The sequence below is a fragment of the Lepidochelys kempii genome, chromosome 2 (genome assembly GCF_965140265.1).
Source record: "Lepidochelys kempii isolate rLepKem1 chromosome 2, rLepKem1.hap2, whole genome shotgun sequence".
In the NCBI taxonomy this organism is placed as follows: domain Eukaryota; kingdom Metazoa; phylum Chordata; order Testudines; family Cheloniidae; genus Lepidochelys; species Lepidochelys kempii.
In genome coordinates this window covers 261,726,660-261,743,588 of record NC_133257.1, presented here as the reverse complement: position 1 = coordinate 261,743,588, position 16,929 = coordinate 261,726,660, and the positions used below count along the sequence as shown (strand labels likewise).

General features: G+C 48.1%; 1 protein-coding gene across 5 annotated transcripts in view; it reads right to left on the bottom strand.

Annotated features, from left to right (window-relative positions):
- ZBTB47 (zinc finger and BTB domain containing 47) overlaps positions 1-9,742 on the bottom strand; it is a 112,708-nt gene extending 102,966 nt beyond the window's left edge. For 4 of the 5 annotated variants that reach the window (XM_073334798.1, XM_073334797.1, XM_073334799.1 and 1 more), the window contains exon 1: positions 9,692-9,742. In XM_073334798.1, coding sequence (XP_073190899.1) covers positions 9,692-9,715 — 24 coding nt within the window. In that variant the 5' untranslated portion in view covers positions 9,716-9,742. Of the gene's footprint in view, positions 1-7,763; positions 7,904-9,691 lie in introns of those variants that run through there. The other variant, XM_073334795.1, reaches the window with a different exon arrangement.
- Between the last annotated feature and the right edge of the window lie 7,187 nt (positions 9,743-16,929).

Here is a 16,929-nt window from a genome sequence, read left to right as displayed (position 1 = left end):
GAAAAGGAGGACTTGTGGCACCTTAGAGACTAACCAATTTATTAGAGCATAAGCTTTCGTGAGCTACAGCTCACTTCATCAGATGCATATCGTGGAAACTGCAGCAGACTTTATATATACACAGAGAATATGAAACAATACCTCCTCCCACCCCACTGTCCTGCTGGTAATAGCTTATCTAAAGTGATCATCAGGTGGGCCATTTCCAGCACAAATCCAGGTTTTCTCACCCTCCACCCCCCCACACAAATTCACTCTCCTGCTGGTGATAGCCCATCCAAAGTGACAACTCTTTACACAATGTGCATGACAATCAAGTTGGGCTATTTCCTGCACAAATCCAGGTTTTCTCACATCCCCCCACCCCCATACACACACAAACTCACTCTCCTGCTGGTAATAGCTCATCCAAACTGACCACTCTTCAAGTTTAAATCCAAGTTAAACCAGAACATCTGGGGGGGGGGGGTAGGAAAAAACAAGAGGAAACAGGCTACCTTGCATAATGACTTAGCCACTCCAAGTCTCTATTTAAGCCTAAATTAATAGTATCCAATTTGCAAATGAATTCCAATTCAGCAGTTTCTCGCTGGAGTCTGGATTTGAAGTTTTTTTGTTTTAAGATAGCGACCTTCATGTCTGTGATTGCGTGACCAGAGAGATTGAAGTGTTCTCCGACTGGTTTATGAAAGAGGTGTCAGTGAGGCACGGTAAGAAGGAAATCCCATCCTGCTGTGTAATGATCCAGGTCAATTTGTATTATGATATTGTCTATATAAGCCCTGAGCAAGACCAGGACTCCACAGTGCCAGGAAGGGTACAGAGATGTAACAAGACAGTCCTTACCCACAAAGGACTTACAAGTTAAACAGACAGGATAGGCAAAGAGAAGGTCTTAACTTGCCCAATGTCACAGCAGAACAATGGCATTGCTGGGACTAAACTATGGATCTTCTGACTCATAGCCAGATGCCCTATCCACTAGACCATGCTGCTATTCCCAGGGCTGCGGGGGCAAGGGAGAGGGAATTCATTCCTAACCCCCACTAGCAATGAGGCTTAACTACTCCTCTAGCTAAGGAGTTATACTGGGCTTGTCACTCTGTATCCAAGAACCTTAACAAGACAAAGACGTTTCTTTAACACACACAGCTCTCCCTTCCCTTCACTCCCAGGGTACAGAGACGCAATTGTTGGTTGGTTTTAAATTGCTGTTTATCATCATCACAACTAAGAATGGTCTGTATTATTCAGTCCTTTTAAAACAAATATGTTTAAACCACAGATTTAAAAAAAAAATCGAAGTAGATAAGTTCATGGAGGATAGGTCCATCGATGGCTATTAGCCAGGATGGGCAGGGATGGTGTCCCGAGCCTCTGTTTGCCAGAAGCTGGGAATGAGCTTGATGATGACCTGTTCTGTTCATTCCCTCTGGGGCACCTGACACTGGCCACTGTCGGAAGACAGGATCCTGGGCTAGATGGACCTTTGGTCTGACCCAGTATGGCCGTTCTTATGTTCTTATTTTGTCTCCATTCATCAAAGGTTTGGACAAACCTAATTAGGGCTCTGATTAGGGCTAGATGCCAGTTAATGCCGAGATCTGTTATCTGGTGTCTAAAATATACTATTCAAGAGCCACAAAATCGCTACAGCGGTAAAAGATGGAGCGCAGAATTTCCCAGACACGCAGCTACAGCACAGAATGTGTCAGGTAAAGGTATCTTGCCTGCAGTTTCCATATAGCCTTTTGTCTCCTTCAGAACTTTCTATCCCAGAACAGGAATCTGTCTCAGCTACTAACACCATTTATCATCATTTTAATTTCACCTTGGCTGATGCTTCTCAGAGGACTGACTCACCAGTTTGCTAAGATCAACCAGAGTATTAATTTAACATTGGATACGTCTTTACATGGGGACTGCAGGTGCCCTTGGAGTGGAATGGAGTTAACCTAATAGGTATTTTCCACCTCTAGCTGCTCGGATCCAAAATCCAGCCTCCCTTTTCTACCAAGGTATGTAAATCAGATTTCCCTTCACTATGCAGAAGTATTTGGAAGATGATCCAGTCCTCCCTCCAGCCCCTGCCAGTCAACGGTTTAACAATTTTATGACGGCACATAAAAATTGAGTAACATTTTTTATTGCCACTGTCCAGCAAATTCAGCAACTCTGAAAGAGAGACATTAATCAGATCGGTTAACAATCCTCGCTCCACAGAAAAGGACAGACTGCCGCATGGTACTGGAAAAGACAATTTAAAAAAGCCTCTTACTGATTGCAATTAACCACTCTGCACAGCTGGTTAAGAACATTTGCCCCGGAGCATCATTCCCCCGACCCGTCCCTCTCCAGTTTGCCCCACCCCTGCCTCAAGGTTCGGTGTCATTTCTCTATTCCAGCCACTGTGTCTGTGAGCCAGCTGCTGTTCACCATTTTACATATCCCTCAGCATCTGGGTTTTCTGCTGCACATTGTACAGAGCAAATGCATAATAAACGGTGATGCTTTCCAGCGCTAGGTACTTCCATTGTGAGACGTGAACTAACCTTCCAAGCCCCTTTGCGAGTCAAATACAAACCATCTCTCCCATTGTACAACTGGGGGAATGGAGGCACGGAGCAGCTAGGGCTCCGCTCCAGCAAAGAACTTAAGCATGTGCTTAGCTCAGTGGTCCCCGAACTTTTTACCTCACACCCCTTACCTTACCCTGGTTCGCACGCCCCCTCCCCCCGAGCAGGGAGCACGGCCGCAACTCCAGGGGGAGGGGGGGGGGTCACGGACAGGGGCAAGGGGGCCGAGGCTGGGGCCACAGCCGGAGGCGGGAGCAGAGCGGAGGCCAGCAGTTGGGGCCCCGGGCTGGCAGCCAGGGCCAGGAGTAGAACTGAGTGGAGCTCCCTCCCTATCCCTGTGGGGGCTGGCCCATGCCCCAGCCATGTCCCCCCTGAACGTTCCTCAGCGCCCCCCAAGGGGAGCACACCCCACAGTTTGGGGACCTCTGGCTTAGCTATAAGTCTGTGAGCAGTGCACTGACTTCAGTGGCATCACTCACATGCTTAGAACTCAGCACGTGCTCAAGAGTTTTGCTGGATCGAGACCTTACTGACTTGAAGGAGTTAAAGGCAGGATTTGATCTCGGGAGTCCCCGACTCACCCTGCCCCCTGCTCAGACCAGATGCTGGTCATTTTTGCTACAAGAGAATTTTACACGTACGTACAGCGAGTGGTGCCCAGCTATGCCAAGGAAAACTTTTCTTTCCAAAGGGGGTTTCCATGCGCTCAGAGCTTGCTGAGCTAGGGCCAGATTCTCCCAGGACCAATCCTGTTCCCATGGAGCCCAGGGGCAATACTCTCTCCGATTTCAATAGTGCAAATGCAAGCCCCCAGAGCTTTTGGCTTTTCACATCTTCCTTGCTCCACCCACAACTCACACACATCACCCTTCCCAGGGTTCCCATCTTCATGGACCCTTAACTGCTGGATATAAGCGGGCATCAGAAGACGCCTGATCAAGACTGAAGTTGTTCAGGCAGGAGAAGGGGTGAGAAGAATCTATAGGTCACAAGGTTGGGGGGGAACCCTACAGACAATACCTGGTTTCCCCAGCACCCCTTCTCCCCACACATACAGTATTTCATCTCCAAGCGTCAAAGGAAGTCAATAGGAGCTTTATCACAGGCAAAGACAGATGAAGGAAAAAACCCTAAAAGCCACAACATTATGCTGTCGTGCTCATCCTTCAGTTTCACTCATGCCCTCAGAGGGACTACTAGAGGGTAGGAGGCTACCGCACAGGCTCAGGTAATTTGCGATACAAGTAACGGAGAGACGTGGGAGTTTCCCCATTTCCTCTGGGCTGCATTTAAAAAAAAAAAAAAACAAGAAAAAAGTTTATACATAAAGAGGCGAGAGACCAGGCGATGCACCCTTCCCATATGCCCTTCTGAGCTGACAAACTGAAATGCAACAGCCCCAAAGACTGATCAGTTTTATTGTCTAGTGAGATACGGTGGATCACGTACACGCAGTCAGAAAGCGTTTCATGCAAGATGTTCAAAGAACGGCTGATGTTTTGACACATTCAGTTCATATGCAAAAAGGTTTATTCTTATTTTTCTTAAGCAGATCTCCTGTACATTAATTCCATATCTTAAAAATAACCAATATTTAATCTACTCACAAGCAACAATCTCCCCCATCTCTCATGCACTAGAAATTTCACAGAGAGCACCATGTTATTTTCGTAAACTACATCACCTGGCTTTCCTATACACAGGGGAATGGAAATACTGGGCTCTTTGACTTTTATTATTCTAGCATTTGCCTTACAACATTCAAATATGTGATAAAGTCCTTGCAAAGAGAACAAAGATAACCTGCGTTTCTAAGAAGGAAGCAAAAGATTGTACAAGTCTGCTAGGTTACCTTTTGGGAACACACCAACACAAGCTTGTGCCATTGCATTTACTTACAGCTCAAAACCAGATCCAACTGACTGGATAAATTGCAACAGTAGGAGTGCTAGCATTGTATTTGCATTGCAGAAAGTTTTATTTCAGGTCCAGAAACATTACATTAAAAGGACATTAAGATTTTAGAAAAAAAATCCTTCCCATAAAACGGCTTTCCTACGTTACTTAATGATCTTGCGAATAAAGCAGATTTTGTGTTTTAAATCTGGTTTACTTTTCACCATTTGCTTATTTTTTGACTCTGACTCCCGCCGGACAGTGAAACGCAACTGGTCAGTTTCACTTCCCAGTTCTCAGGGATTTAGCTGGATCCGTGGGGTTTGGATGGCAGACTCTGCAGGGGGAATGCTTCAATCCAAACCAAGCCTGCAATCTGATCCGTGTGGCGGGGCCCAAGACCCACAAAGACTCCCATTCAAGCCAAGACTGCAGCATCAGGGTCCAAAACAGCTTATCTCATTTCAGTTTATTAAAAAAAGTCATAAAACATTATTCATATTTGTTGTGTAAAACCTCATGGACTCTATCCTTGGGCACGAAAGGACCCGGCAGCATTCCTCTAAATGCTGCTCCTAAAGAAGCTACTGAATCTCACCAGGCCACTCCTGCACTGCACCATCAGTGGTCATTTTTAGTAAGCAAGGAATCAGGCACTACGATTAGGCTCTGACACTCTTGCCTTGTCTACACAGAGGACAGTGTCTTCAGGGACTGTCTCTTACTCCGTACAGCGCTGAGCACAATAGGGCCCCATTCTCGGTTGACTGCTAGGTGCTACTATAATACTAATAACGGACCAACCCTTCTACCCACCCACTTCAACGGAGCCCACCAGTGACCACACAGCCTCTCTGTGTGGGCCCCACTGCAGGATCAGGGCCGTAGTGTGGGTCAGTGCACTGCTGAGCCGGTTCAACAGCAGGCTTGTTAAGGGAAGAACTCGGCACATCCCAATAATGATCTCACACACACCAGAGCAGGGCACACTCATATGCCCAAGTTGTTATTATTTTCAAACCTAGCACTTTATTGCTATTTCCTAAAAGCTACTCAAATTGCCATCTGTGTTATTATGGGCATGGTGCCATCGCTCTGGCAATAACATAATAGTAGACTTTTACTGAAAGAGAGGAAAAAAGGAGCTAGAGAGTATTTGTTTGGTGAGATCCATGGATTATTGGCTTCATTCGTAGCAGATTTCCCGGAGAATACGCTGCTGAGCTGTCGTTAGATGAGGGGAACTGGATTTCTGTTTACATGTTTCAGTACTTAGTTGAAGGCCTGCTTTCTGCAAGGATAAACTACCCAGCTGTAAAAGTCTGCACCTCAAGCATGTCACCACTACGGGGCCAGGACCTACACCCCTCGCAAACCCTGAACTCCCACCAACCCCAAAGGAAGTTTGTTGCTGCTTGGACTGGGCCCAAATCTGCATTCCTGGCAGCTCCAATCAAAACGGCCCAGCCAAGTCGATACAGCTATTGACACAGATCCATACAGCACCACTTGTGTGATAAATGCCTAGACCAGGGGTCGGCAACCTTTCAGAAGCGGTGTGCCAAGTCTTCATTTATTCACTCTAATTTAAGGTTTCCTGTGCCAGTCATACAGTTTAACGTTTTCAGAAGGTCTCTTTCTAGAAGTCTATAATATATAACTAAACTATTGTTATATGTAAAGTAAATAAGGGTTTTAAAAAGTTTAAGAAGCTTCATTTAAAATGAAATTAAAATGCAGAGCCCCCCCGGACCGGTGGCCTGGACCCGGGCAGCGTGAGTGCCACTGGAAATCAGCTCGTGTGCCATAGGTTGCCTACCCCTGGCCTATACATACTCATATACATCTGCAACTTGATTCCAATTTCCAATTGCGCTCCCACCAACTTCCTTGTGCTTACTCCTGATTTGCACCAGCGTGAAGTCAGAATGAAACCCTTAAGTCAGCCATTATGGAACAACACATTAGATTCGAATCTCACATCAACTTAAAAATCAGACACTAATGGACAGTGAAATGCACTGCATGACACCGGGATATATGTAAACCCACATTCAACTCCATACATTCCACCCATGGCAGAGTATTCATGCCCCTCTTGCTATCCAGATCAGGGCAGCAAGCCTGTGGCGGTCAGGGCTTTAAATCTCAAACACCTCCACAGATGCACTGGGAGAAAAGAGAAGAGAACTTTCCCCAGCACTTAGGACTCAGATGGAAAAATGCTAGCCGCATATGAAGGGGATGAAGCAGGGAAGAAAGTTGTCTAAATGAGGGCGTCATCTGGAAGGGGTGGGGGGCACAGGGGAAGCTGCTGATGAATGAATTCTCTATTGGAGTGTTAAGCACAAAGGGACAAAATAAATCCAACTTGAGTATTTTCCACATTCCAGAGAACAAGCTCTGACACCTGCAGGTAAGATCCCCCGTTTGCAAAGTAACCCCCCCCCCCCCCCCATAGCCAGAGACAGTAACTGTTTCGATTCCTGCCCTTGAGCAGAAACCTGACCCCTTCCCCCCAGGCCCCAACACCCTCCATTTGCTCACATCTGCAATGCAAAGTTCCACCACCTCCCCTCTCCTGCAAGGGGAGGGGGGGGGGGACCCAGTACAAACTTGCTCCTTGTTACAAACAGGGGAGGGCAAATAAATCCAACGAAAAAACAATAACCCAGCCCAAGTCTCATTCCCAAACAGCTGCCCTTTCTAATTCAAGATCCTCGGGGGGATGGGGTGGTGGTGTCATTATCTTTATTGCACCCACCTACAAGCAAAATTCTCAGTGCTGCGTTTGGGGGGGGGAGGGGGGAGGGCAGCGGGGCATTAAAAAAAAATCAACTTATAATTAAAATGCTTGGATTGTGACCTAACCCTTTGCAAAGGCATCAGCCTGCTATGAAGGAATTTAACTCTTTGCATGCAACAAGACAGCTATCGTCGCTCCAGCTACATTCCCACTTTGCAAATCCACTTTCAAAATCCAGAGATGCCCCTCTCTTGGCATCGTTTTTCCAACCCCCCCCCAACACACACACAACGAAATAAGAGCGCACTCCCCTCCAACCCTGCCTCTTGACAGTGGGCATAGATCTGTATTTCCCCTCACACAATCTGCGGCTGCAGCATGCACATAAAATAAACCATGCACCTCTTTTTCAGCCCTCCCCCACCCCCTCCCCCAACGTGGTTGCAATTATTTAGGCAAGTTTCAGAGGCCTCTGCAAAGTCTGCAAAGCCCGGGAGAAATCAACAAGAGGAAGAATCAGAGAAAGGAAAGGTTTGCAGCTCTACCATTTTGATGCAAGGGTCTCAGCTCAAAGGAGTCCTGATCCTCCCCAGCTTGCATGGGATTTTTGCTCTCCATGAAAATGTTGGGTTGGGTGTTTTTTTGGTTTTTTTTTTTTATATTTTTTCCCCCCCTCTCCCTTCTCCTTTCCTCAGCTGCAGTCCCCCCCTGCTGCGCTGTCCGCCCCGCGTGTGTGTCCGGGCAGCTGCTGCTCTCACATCCCCCTGCGTCTTCACCTCCCCCTCATCCTGCCATCGCCATGTTAGCCCTTTAGGAAGAGGGAGGAATGCAGAGCCCAGGCTCCTGCTGCTGCCAGAGCCCAGGGGCTGCTGATTGGAGCCGCCGCATCAGATGGGGCTGTGTCTGGGCCTTTAAAGAGACAGGGCACTTATTCTGCTGGCTCTGTCACACTCAGTACCCCCCCCCCCCCCCACACACACACACTTCTCTTTCTCCTCTGCCTGGCACTGATGCCTCTGACACACAACCCCCCTCTGACCTACCCTCCCTGCACACATCGGGTGTATGACACAAATGCCCGGTCGCACCAAGTACGCACCCCTCTGACAGATGTGTCAGGTCACAGACCCCTGTGAACACAGCTCAGACACACACGCATCCGACACAGGTGCCCCTCTGAACACAGCTCAGACACACACGCATCCGACACAGGTGCCCCTCTGAACACAGCTCAGACACACACGCATCCGACACAGGTGCCCCTCTGAACACAGCTCAGACACACACGCATCCGACACAGGTGCCCCTCTGAACACAGCTCAGACACACACGCATCCGACACAGGTGCCCCTCTGAACACAGCTCAGACACACACGCATCCGACACAGGTGCCCCTCTGAACACAGCTCAGACACACACGCATCCGACACAGGTGCCCCTCTGAACACAGCTCAGACACACACGCATCCGACACAGGTGCCCCTCTGAACACAGCCCAACACACACACACATCCGACACAGGTGCCCCTCTGAACACAGCCCAACACACACACACATCCGACACAGGTACCCCTCTGAACACAGCCCAACACACACACGCATCCGACACAGGTACCCCTCTGAACACAGCCCAACACACACACGCATCCGACACAGGTACCCCTCTGAACACAGCCCAACACACACACGCATCCGACACAGGTACCCCTCTGAACACAGCCCAACACACACACGCATCCGACACAGGTACCCCTCTGAACACAGCCCAACACACACACGCATCCGACACAGGTGCCCCTGTGAACACAGCTCAGACACACACGCATCCGACACAGGTGCCCCTGTGAACACAGCTCAGACACACACACGCATCCGACACAGGTGCCCCTGTGAACACAGCTCAGACACACACGCATCTGACACAGGTGCGCCTCTGAACACAGCCCAACACACACGCATCCGACACAGGTACCCCTCTGAACACAGCTCAGACACACACGCATCTGACACAGGTGCCCCTGTGAACACAGCCCAACACACACACGCATCTGACACAGGTGCCCCTGTGAACACAGCTCAGACACACACGCATCCAACACAAATACCCCTCTGAACACAGCTCAGACACACACACGCATCTGACACAGGTGCCCCTCTGAACACAGCTCAGACACACACATGCATTTGACACACCTCACATACATGTATCTGATACACACACACAGGCAGGAGACAGACAGTTCAATCCTGTGAGACTCTAATGGCAAGACAAGCTATACTTCTGTTGCCAAAATATAAGAAAATGGCAGGCCCCTCAGAAGACGGGACACGCAGTCTTTGGGGCTTGATCCCCTGAGCCCATTTGGCAGTACTGCTCCAGATCCCCATGCCATCTCTCTCCCTTGGCCAGGCCCAGAGTCCCCTCATTGTCTGGTGACAAGAAGGCTTAAGATTGAGAAAACCTCTTTCTCACCCGTGTATGTCTCTTGGTCTCCATCTCTGAGAAAGTTGGCTAGATTGTCAGGCTCAACGGGTAGTGATCAATGGCTCCATGTCTAGTTGGCAGCTGGTGTCAAGTGGAGTGCCCCAAGGGTCGGTCCTGGGGCTGGTTTTGTTCAATATCTTCATAAATGATCTGGAGGATGGTGTGGATTGCACTCTCAGCAAATTTGCGGATGATACTAAACTGGGAGGAGTGGTAGATACGCTGGAGGGGAGGGATAGGATACAGAGGGACCTAGACAAATTGGAGGAGTGGGCCAAAAGAAATCTGATGAGGTTCAACAAGGACAAGTGCAGAGTCCTGCACTTAGGACGGAAGAACCCAATGCACCGCTACAGACTAGGGACCAAATGGCTAGGCAGCAGTTCTGTGGAAAAGGACCTAGGGGTGACAGTGGACGAGAAGCTGGATATGAGTCAGCAGTGTGCCCTTGTTGCCAAGAAGGCCAATGGCATTTTGGGATGTATAAGTAGGGGCATAGCGAGCAGATCAAGGGATGTGATCGTTCCCCTCTATTTGACATTGGTGAGGCCTCATCTGGAGTACTGTGTCCAGTTTTGGGCCCCACACTACAAGAAGGATGTGGAAAAATTGGAGAGAGTCCAGCGAAGGGCAACAAAAATGATTAGGGGTCTGGAACACATGATTTATGAGGAGTGGCTGAGGGAACTGGGATTGTTTAGTCTGCAGAAGAGAAGAATGAGGGGGGATTTGATAGCTGCTTTCAACTACCTGAGAGGTGGTGCCAAAGAGGATGGATCTAGACTGGTCTCAGTGCTGGCAGATGACAGGACAAGGAGTAATGGTCTCAAGTTGCAGTGGGGAAGGTTTAGGTTGGATATTAGGAAAAACTTTTTCACTAGGAGGGTGGTGAAATACTGGAATGTGTTACCTAGGGAGGTGGTGGAATCTCCTTCCTTAGAAGTTTTTAAGGTCAGGCTTGACAAAGCCCTGGCTGGGATGATTTAATTGGGGATTGGTCCTGCTTTGAGCAGGGGGTTGGACTAGATGACCTCCTGAGGTCCCTTCCAACCCTGATATTCTATGATTCTATGATTCTCTCCTTGGGCCCACTGATTGCACGTCCATTCCCCTCGTGGCTTAGAGTGGACTTTATGTCTCACCACCAGGTTATGGTCACAGAGACTCCATTTGGCATGAGTCTGACCTGGCTTTGAATATTCCTGCAGGGATGTTGGGCTGCTGCCGCAAGAGACTTCGCTGCAGGGCTCTGCCACAGCCCAGCTTCTTGGCTTCCACTTGTTCTATCCCAGCTGCTCTCGTATCTCGAGCAGTTTCCAGGGTTTTTTTTGCTGAGGTTGTTTGCTCCATGGGCTGGGAGATCAGTGAGGAGGTATTGGAATGGGTGATGCTTTGACTTGGGGCCTTCTAGTGTTGAGTTCCTGTGCATGGCTCGCTGTCTCTGGTACTTACACCATGGTAGATGAGCACCTCAGATTTTACTGTATGTAGCCTCACACCATTGCTGTGAGGCAGGCCTGGGCAGTTATCCCCATTTCACAGATGGGGACCTGAGGCACAGAGGAGAATTAAGTGACTTGCCCAAACTCACCCCAGAAGTATGTGGAAAAGCTGGGACTCAAACCCAGATCACTTAAGTCAGGGGTTAGCACCCTAGTCACTGGACCATCCTTCCATACGTGACGGATGTGTTGGCAGAACTGTAAACGTGGGACTTCCTTCCAATCAGTGTAATTTGCTATTAAACCTGGGCACCAGACTTTGCTGCAGTATAATAACCCCCAGTTCTTATCATCAGTACATCTCAAAGCGAGTTACAAAGGAGATCAATAGCAGTATCCCCATTTCAGTGATGGGGAGACGGAGTCACAGAGAAAAAGACTTTGCCAAAGTCACCCAGCAGGCAAGCCAGGAATAGAACCTACCTAGGTCTACCTGAATACCAACTCAGGGCACTACCCACTAGGCCACACTGCCTCCCTAGAGAATGGATTGCATTGTACTGTTGAATAACTTTAGCAGTATTTTTTTGGAGGGGTGAATCTCCCACAGTGCTTCCAACTCTGCCATTTCATCATTAGTTTAATATTTGCTGTTTTTCTTTAAAGCCCCAGTTCCTGGAGTCATGTGATTACATCAGACTCCAGCTTTTTTTTCTTTTTTTTTCTTTTTTTGGGTGAGATTCCAGTTCTCCTGGCTGCAGAGTAAAGCTTGGAAACATGAACCCTAAAGGCTCAAAACCCAGAAGGCAAATACCACCACCCCCATCCCAAATTTATTATTTTTTAAATCTCTTTGTTTTTAAGCCAATCTCATGGGTTGGGGGGCGGGGGGAGACAGGGGGTTTCACTCATAGATCCCAAGGCCAGAAGAGACCATTGTGAACACATGGTTTGACCTTCTGCATAACACAGGCCAGAGAACTTCCCCAAAATAATTCCTAGAGCAGATTTTTCAGAAAAATATCAAATCTTGATTTAAAAATTTCCAGTGATGGAGAATCTACCATGACCGTTGATAAATTGTGCCAATGGTTAATTACCCTCCCTGGTAAAAATTCACAATTGCTGCAGTTTGGGGGTTGGAAATCCTGCAAATGGTTTCTCTGTGGAACATAGAGCTTTTCCTTGTAATGCTTGTATAGCCAACACAAAGCTCCCTAATGCATTTAGAACAAGGTCCAGGTCTGTATAATTAAGGATGTGTTCAATGTCCGTGTCTCTCGGGGCTTTCACTTTGAAATAGCCTTTTTTTCCTTTCTTTTTTTTTCCAGGTTACCTTGTAAGAGCTGCAGTAAGTTTCCAGTTGGCACAAGTTTCTTCCCTTTCTAAATATCCCTTCCCTCCCTTCAGTGAAGATTGCTGGAGCCTGGGAAAAGTGGTCTATGGGTTACTTAAACTAGACATGGGGGTGAAAGCCTGGCCCCACTGATGTCAATGGGAGTTTTGCCACTGACTTCAGTGGGACCAGGATTTCATCTCAGATTCTTACACCCCTACAGGTCTTCTGACTTCAGTGGGGCTCCACCAATCTAAAGGGGCAGGACCTGGCGCACAATATTGGTTCCTCCTATTCCAGTGACTAGACACTTACATCACAACCTCATTGTCTTTTCTCCACTGCTGCTTTTCTATTGATTGGAAACAGGGGATCCTGGTTGGTTCCAAACTCCACTCTGGATCCCGTGAGTCTTTGTTCACAGTGAAATCATAGAATCATAGAATATCAGGGTTGGAAGGGACCTCAGGAGGTCATCTAGTCCAACCCCCTGCTCAAAGCAGGTCCAATCCCCAATTAAATCATCAAATGCAGGGACACGTCTCCTGAGAGGCTTTGACTCTCTATGCCAGGTACCAAGGCTGGTTATTTCATCAAACCACAGAAGACTGGGGAGGATGGAGTGGGGGATTCAGCTCAGACCTTCCGAGGGTTAGCACAAGCAGGTTTTAATCTGGGCAATACTGTGGAACCTGTTTCCTGGATGAGGAAGTAAGGCACAGGGTTTGACCTCTTTGTGTCGGTAAAAGATCTGACAGCATCTTCTGCGAGAGGATGAGAGTCCTGGGACCTGATTCTTCACTGCCGTGTGTCGCTATTCACACCGGTGTAGAAGGAGTGTAAAGTGCAACCATTCTGATCTGATAGCGGTGTGTGTTCACCGTACACTGGCCAAAATGACTGCACAAGGTGCAGGGGAAACAGACACTAATGTCCTGGCCAAATTACATCCTGCCCACCTAATATTTTCCCTGCGCTTCCACTGGACACTGTTTCCTTGACTTCTTCGCTTCTTGATTACGCTGCAGCTGCATTTCCACAGTGGTTAAAACAATCTTTCTATTATTATCCTTCGTATTACCATAGCCCCTGCTGGTGCCAGCCAAGATCAGGGGCCCAGTGTGCAAGGTGCTGTACAAACATAGAGTGGGAGACAGTCCCTACCCTGAAGAGTTTACAATCTAAACAGACAGAGGGTAAGAGGGGAAATGGAGACCACATACAGATGAAGTGATTTGCCAAGATCCTACACGTGCTCCAGTACTGGGTCCTGCTTCAATACCCGAGCTGCTAGACCAATCCCTGACTTCCCTCACAAGGCTATTGCTGTGCTTAATTAGTAAAAGTTGATACAGGGCTTTGAGATCCTCAGATGGGGAATGCTGTAGATATACCAAATATTGTAACAGGAAAAGATCTGGTCACTCTGCATTGCTAACAAGGCTTGCAGAGGGAGTGCCTTATTTACTGGCAGTCATGGGGCAGAGGCCTGTGGGCTTTCAATCACTTCTTGCTTGTTATATTGGCTGTCGGTATCCCTGCAAATGCAGCTTTGACTGTACCTGCTAATTACAAAAGGCCAGCAGTGACTTTGTGTAACAAGATTTAGAGCATGTCTCGGAGGGATATGCTCACTCACTTCCCCCTCATCTCGTTCCCAAAGTCGGAGGTGGATTTTTTTTTTTATTTTGTATCTCTTGTTCTGCTCTAATTTGCATGAGACTGAGTGGGTGGTGGGAATTTTTTTTCTTTTTATTGTCATCTTTCAAAGGGAACGCATTATGAAAGCAGATTTTATCCTGCTTTAGCTGGAAAGCGGGTCGTAAATATTCATATACAGAGATCCTGCCTCCAAAGCCTGAGGAAGTGAATAGTGCTGAAATGAAATGGGGACCAACTCTGTCCCTTGGTTACATGCACTCATTGATCTCAGCGCATAACCCTAAGGCTGAATTTGGCCCTTAGTGAACCACTCATGCACCCCCTGCATTCTGCCATGAAGAAGCCTGCCTGGCCACTGGTGCACTTTAGAGCAACCTCAGGGCTGCTCTAAATTATGCTATACTTCCCAGGGGCCAGCTGTAATGCAATGCATGCCAGCCATACCTCCAACAGGTCTGCGAGCAGGTACAGGTGCTGGGAGCAGCATAAAGGGTCGTTAGGGCCTGATTCTTGATTACACTATGTCTTTCCACCTGTGTCTTAGTTACCTGCTCTCCTAGAAGCTCTGCTCTGCCCTGCCATTCTCATGCTGGCAAAATTCCCATTTCTTCAGTGGGCTCTTGGCTGGCATATGGTCTGCAGTTCGGGGCCCCTTGGGAGCAAGCTCAGGGAAGAATCCAAATTGACGCCACATTCACCAAAGGGGATTGCAGGCTGTGTTTAGGGTCACGTGCGTGTGTACAAAATAAACTGCAGGCAAATCTGCTTGATCATCTGAGCAAGGGCAAAGGAGTTCACTTAACACCCCCGGTCCCCCGAATGGCTCACAGTTACAGCCTGGTCTTCCCATAACTGAAACATCCAGTAGATCTAGGACAGAGAGTTAAAGAAATTGCTGCAACTCAATTGGAAATTGTTAATAACACAAACAGCAGGAGCTGTAAAAGACTATCTAGGCTAACATGCTTGCTCGCTATTTGCTTTATCATAGTCCCACCTTCCTGACTGGTTTTAACCACACCCTTCTCCTGACACAAACATGGTTACGTCTTGCACATGTTTAGATTCTGCTTTGCTTGTCCTGTGCAGTAACTTATTCCAGATGTATTACTCTTTACATAATGTCATTCTAGCCACGTCCTGTACTTATTGTTTCCTGATTTAATTTGTTAAGTCCCTTTGTTTTTTTAACTCTGCTCCAGTGGAAGAAAAAAACCCGTTAGCGTTACTGATGGCTTTCACCATTCAGAAAACTTTATTGAGTCTTCCCATGAGAAATAGTTTGAACACATGCAGCAGCTTCCACTGTGGAAAAAAAAAAATCCAAAGTGCTTTGTAAGCTACATAGAGGCACATCACTGAAACGCAGCCTCCTCTGGGCTGTATGGTGGCAGCCAAGTTGTGCAAGTGACAGTGAGGGAAAGTGTTAATGGTGCCTGAGCCACCAGGGAATCCAGCTCATTCTGCCATGGCTCTATGACCTCGGCAGGCTACAGAGCCAGCCGGGGTAGCCAACAAAATAATTCTCTTGGCCTCTTTATTATCACTCTTTAGATTGGAAAGCAGGTAGCTACAGCAAATACAAAGGAAGAGGCAGTTCCTGCCCTGAAGAATTTTCATTCTAATCTCTCTTTTGTGGAAGAGGCAAAAAAAAAAAAAAAAGCATAAAATTATCAGGCACTCACACTTTACAATGATGCAACCCATCTGCCTTGATCCACTGGCGTTAGGCATATTAGAAGACCAGAGCGAGGCATTGCCTTCCCAGGGTTACAGCCCTACGTGCCACCGTCCTTTTCTGAGCAATGGGACCATCAGATCATGCATTCTGCAGGGGTCTGATGCACTGGCTGGGCCACAGTCTTATTTTGCCTTACATGCTGGCTACACTGGTTGAATCCCTGGTGGTTTTCCATGCATGGATGTAGCACGTGCTGAGTTCATAAGCGAGCCTTGTGCTCAGCCTGGTGAGGCTCTGAGAAAGGGGAGACACAGTCCAGCACAGAGAATCAGGAGAGCTTCGTTCTGTTCCTGTCAGGCTGATACTCTGGCCAAGTCACTGGCGAGTGTCCCTCTCTCTGAAATGGTGGCTTAATTCGTTCCTGTCCCTACAGCCCATGGGGATCCTCAGGGGTGAAGGGCAAAGCACTGGGATAAATGATGCAGCCTTGCTGGGTTATTCAAAGTCCTGTAGGATGTTGCTGAGATAGACTCAGGAGAAGTCCACCTCTATAGTCTAAGGCCTACAGTTTATAATGGCCTCTTCCTCCCTTCCCCGGCTTCGCACCCAGGGGTACGGAAAGCAGCTGCCTCAGAGGCCATGGCCAAGGCTGGTTCGCATGGGTCTGATGCCCCATCTGCACAGAAAACACGCCCATGTCCTGGAAAGGGTTCTAAGGACCTGGTGATTTCCGGTGACACCATTTGACATAGCTGGGTTACCTGAATCCATTTTCAGAATCAGGCTCTCGAAAGCTGTTTCAAGACACAGCCTCGTTGCCTGGGCAGACAGGCCTGCAAGCGGCTGGTGTTGTCCTCCCCCTCCCATGTGCGGGCGTACAGCTCAGCCCCAGCCTGACCATGCAGGCGAGGGGGAGTTATCACCAATGTTTATACAAACGGAAAGATTATGGCCCAAGCCTGGGAAGATGTCATTGCAATCTGAAAGGCTGCCATGAATGTCAAGTCTGTCCTCCCCCTGCTGCTAATCACAGCTCAGGCTGGCCCAGACTCTTGCTGTCTGAATGGGCAGCAGTGACCTCCCAACTCTTCTGGAGTCATATCTT